The 3,401-nt window shown below is 31.0% G+C and overlaps 1 protein-coding gene across 2 annotated transcripts; it reads left to right on the forward strand.

The window, feature by feature from the left end:
* Positions 1 to 794: 794 nt before the first annotated feature.
* Positions 795 to 3,369, forward strand: LOC105461433 (gem-associated protein 6-like). 2 transcript variants are annotated; one of them, XM_011707928.1, is made up of 3 exons: positions 795 to 1,100; positions 1,655 to 1,932; positions 3,218 to 3,369. In XM_011707928.1, exons 1-3 carry the CDS (start codon positions 946 to 948, stop codon positions 3,286 to 3,288), a joined length of 504 nt encoding a protein of 167 aa, XP_011706230.1. In that variant the 5' UTR covers positions 795 to 945; the 3' UTR covers positions 3,289 to 3,369. The 2 variants fall into 2 exon arrangements, with proteins under 2 accessions (XP_011706230.1, XP_011706229.1); XM_011707927.1 differs by lacking the exon at positions 3,218 to 3,369 and having other exon boundaries at positions 796 to 1,100; positions 1,655 to 2,034.
* Positions 3,370 to 3,401: the final 32 nt, after the last annotated feature.

Raw genomic sequence — 3,401 nt, forward strand, 5'->3', positions numbered from 1 at the left:
GTGTGTGTGTGTGTGTGTGTGTGTGTGTGTGTGTGCGTGTTGCGTGTGCGTGTGCGTGTGCGTGTGCGTGTGCGTGTGCGTGTGCGTGTGCGTGTGCGTGTGCGTGTGCGTGTGCGTGTGCGTGTGCGTGTGCGTGTGCGTGTGCGCGTGTGCGTGTGCGTGCGCGTGCGCGTGTGCGTGTGCGTGTGTGTGTATATATATATATAATGTATCGTCAACGTATATACATGGAACTCAACGTTTTAAATTTTGCGCTAGCATTTGTGATCAATTTTGATTGGCTGCCCTCACTCTGCTACTGCCATTATGCGCAATGTTACACCTTGTTTTCTTACATTATGGAATTACTCTGATTGGCTAAAAGCCTTCACACATAAAATCCCGTAAGGCCGTAAGACGTAAGCGTAAAAAATCGACCAATCCCAATTGAGTATTAGATTGTCCGTAATCCCTCCACTCAATTGGAATTGGTCGATTTTCTTATGCTTACGTCTTACGGCTTTACGGGATTTTATGTGTGAAGGCCTTAACCCTCACCATATCTCTTTTCCGTAACCAGAGAGAAGTATGAGAGCGGCCATCCCGGCGCGACACCGGTAAAAGTTTTGACCTCTCCGTATACTAGCGCCAATTGCTTCTACTTTTAAGATGGAACTACGTACACAGCCATTGTCATTGGCTGTGTACGTAGTTCCATCTCAAAAGTAGAAGCAATTGGCGCTAGTGTACGGGGAGGTCAAAACTTGTACCGGTGTTGCGAAAAACGCCGGGATGGCCGCTCCGCTTCATGCTTCTCTCTGACCTGGGCACAGTTTAATGTATGGTTAAACTGTGACCTGGGTCTACAGTGTTTACACCTGTTCGGGAGTCGGACTGTCAGGAGCAGAACTCAGGAGCATGAAAAAAAGAAAGAACAGGGTTATAAATAAATAAAGAAACTTCAATATGAACACGCAAGATGTTTTAAATTTTTCACATCGAATATATAAAAATAGTCCAATCCTATTTCATAGTTATATTGGAAAGAAGGTTAAGATAACAATGCAAGATGAAAATATTTATTGTGGTATTGTTTATACAGTTGATCCAGTATCAGAAAGGTTAGAAAAACTATTGAAATTATTTTATTTGTAATCGAATACATAATAAAATTTTATATAAAAATATAAATTTATAATTTTAACATAAGAAGCCTTATGTCCTAATTTCGGACAAGCCTGCAATCTAAAACTTAACTAATAATTATAATATATTTATGTATGAATGCACTGTACTCTTTCTCTTTTTATTTATATATAAAATACATATACTCTGGTCTTTGGATTTAGATTACGTTATGAACTTATAAAATGTGCCTGATGTTTTTATACTTATAGTTTTTATTATAAAAACATAAAAAGATACTTCAACTTTCTTTATATTTATATAAACATATATTATATCTTATCTCTATATTCATGATTTTTTTTATAATTTAAAAGAATTTTAGTTTTAAAAATCAATAATTATTTCATAAATAGTATTTCATATAGGTTCTATTATATTTCTTATATTATAAATAAGGAATGTTATTGTGTGTATGTGTGTGTATCATAAGTTTTGAGATTATCAATCTTAACTATTTAATTGCAAATAATGATGTATTATTTTACAGTATTGTGCTCCTACAGTCGAAAACATCTAAGCAACATCGTCTAAAAATAATATTCAGCCATGCCATACAAAATGTCGAAGTAACATTGGAGGCCGAAATGTTTTTGCCAGAATTATTTTTATCATCACCTGCAAAACTTTCACAGGTGATGGTTACTAAAAGAAAGGATACTATTATGCAATTATTACTGGACAATCGATTTCCGGTTAAGGAAGAAAAGGATATCTTATGGATAGAAGATACTGTGTTGATAGAACCTCCATATTATCCTGAAAATTGTAAATGTACTAACAGTATTATTCTTAGTAAAATACAGAATATTTTAACGCATGCAAATGTTGAACAAAATTAACAGAATTAAAACAAAATTATATTCTAAAGATACTTTGCTAAGCCTTATCCCAAAACAATTAAATATTATTTTAACGAGCTTTTTATTTTCGAAAATGTAATAAAGAAAGTTATTTTGGAGAATTATTTTTGAAAATTTATGTGACGGATTTTATAGATTTATCATCCTTTATTTATATATTGAATTATCTTTAGTAAAAATTTCGTATAGATATACTAATTTCAAAGTCATTCAAATGAAGCATTTAAAGAAATACAGTATGCATAATTGATTTGACTATTAATAATAAGTCTAAACGAAGAGTTAATAATCAATCATAAACTAGTTCTATTGTTTCAAAATTTTTGTGCTTCTAATTAAATTCAGTTTATTTTCTATACAAATAAAATACAGCAAAAAAAAAATATTAATTATCAGCAAGAATTGTATTACTTTAAAATTAGAAAGATTTATAATATACAATACTTTTCAAGCAAATAATAAAAAATAAGATTTAAGATTGATTTCTATCAAAACATCTTAAAACTCCTATGTATAATTATCTTATTTAATCTATAAATGCAAATCTTTTAAATATAGTTATGTATTTCTATTACATAAATTGATTATAAATATAAAAAGTTTTCTTTAAAGGCTCTGTGATAATTAGTCAAATAAAAAATATGTCCATAAGAGCCCAATGCAGGTGTCGATACGCAATAAATCTTTATTAAATATAATAATAATAGTCAAAAACATACGTTTTAACCCATAGATTAATTGGGTCCTTAGTGTAAGGTACAAAAATAGTTACAGAACAGTCCAAGCTTATTGTTAGTCATAAATCCAATAGTGGTGTAAAGAAGTGCACAATCACAATAGCTCGCCGGAGCGGAGTTTATGTGAAGAAGCAATCTACTGATCTATTAAATTTGTATCTTACACTGAGGAGGACTATAGGTTGAAATGTATGTTTTTGACTATTACTATTATATTTAATAAAAATTTATTGCGCATCGACACTTGCGGGCTCTTATGGGTATGTTTTTTATTATATTTGATAAATTGATTAATTTGTTATTCTATGAATAAAAATATTGAATTAAAATAGTATTGATTAAAAGAAAAATATTTATATATTTCATTTTTTGTCAAAATATGTTAAAATCAAATCTGAAATGTTTGCTATAAAAATATTGATTTTTTATATTTTTGCTTTAATTTAACTTAAGGGCCCTGCCTAGTCACCGTGGCTATTGGACTCATGACGTCAGAAACAAGAACGGCGAGAAATGACACATAAGTTTCTTGAGTGCCATTTTTGCAAATAAAGAGGATTTGGATAAAATTAATAAATAGGATTGCTTTAGAAAACTTGTATAAATGGGTGTCAACTATCCTTCCCTCCCCCCCCCC

The sequence above is a fragment of the Wasmannia auropunctata genome, unplaced genomic scaffold (genome assembly GCF_000956235.1).
Source record: "Wasmannia auropunctata unplaced genomic scaffold, wasmannia.A_1.0 LD288684.1, whole genome shotgun sequence".
NCBI lineage: Eukaryota > Metazoa > Arthropoda > Insecta > Hymenoptera > Formicidae > Wasmannia > Wasmannia auropunctata.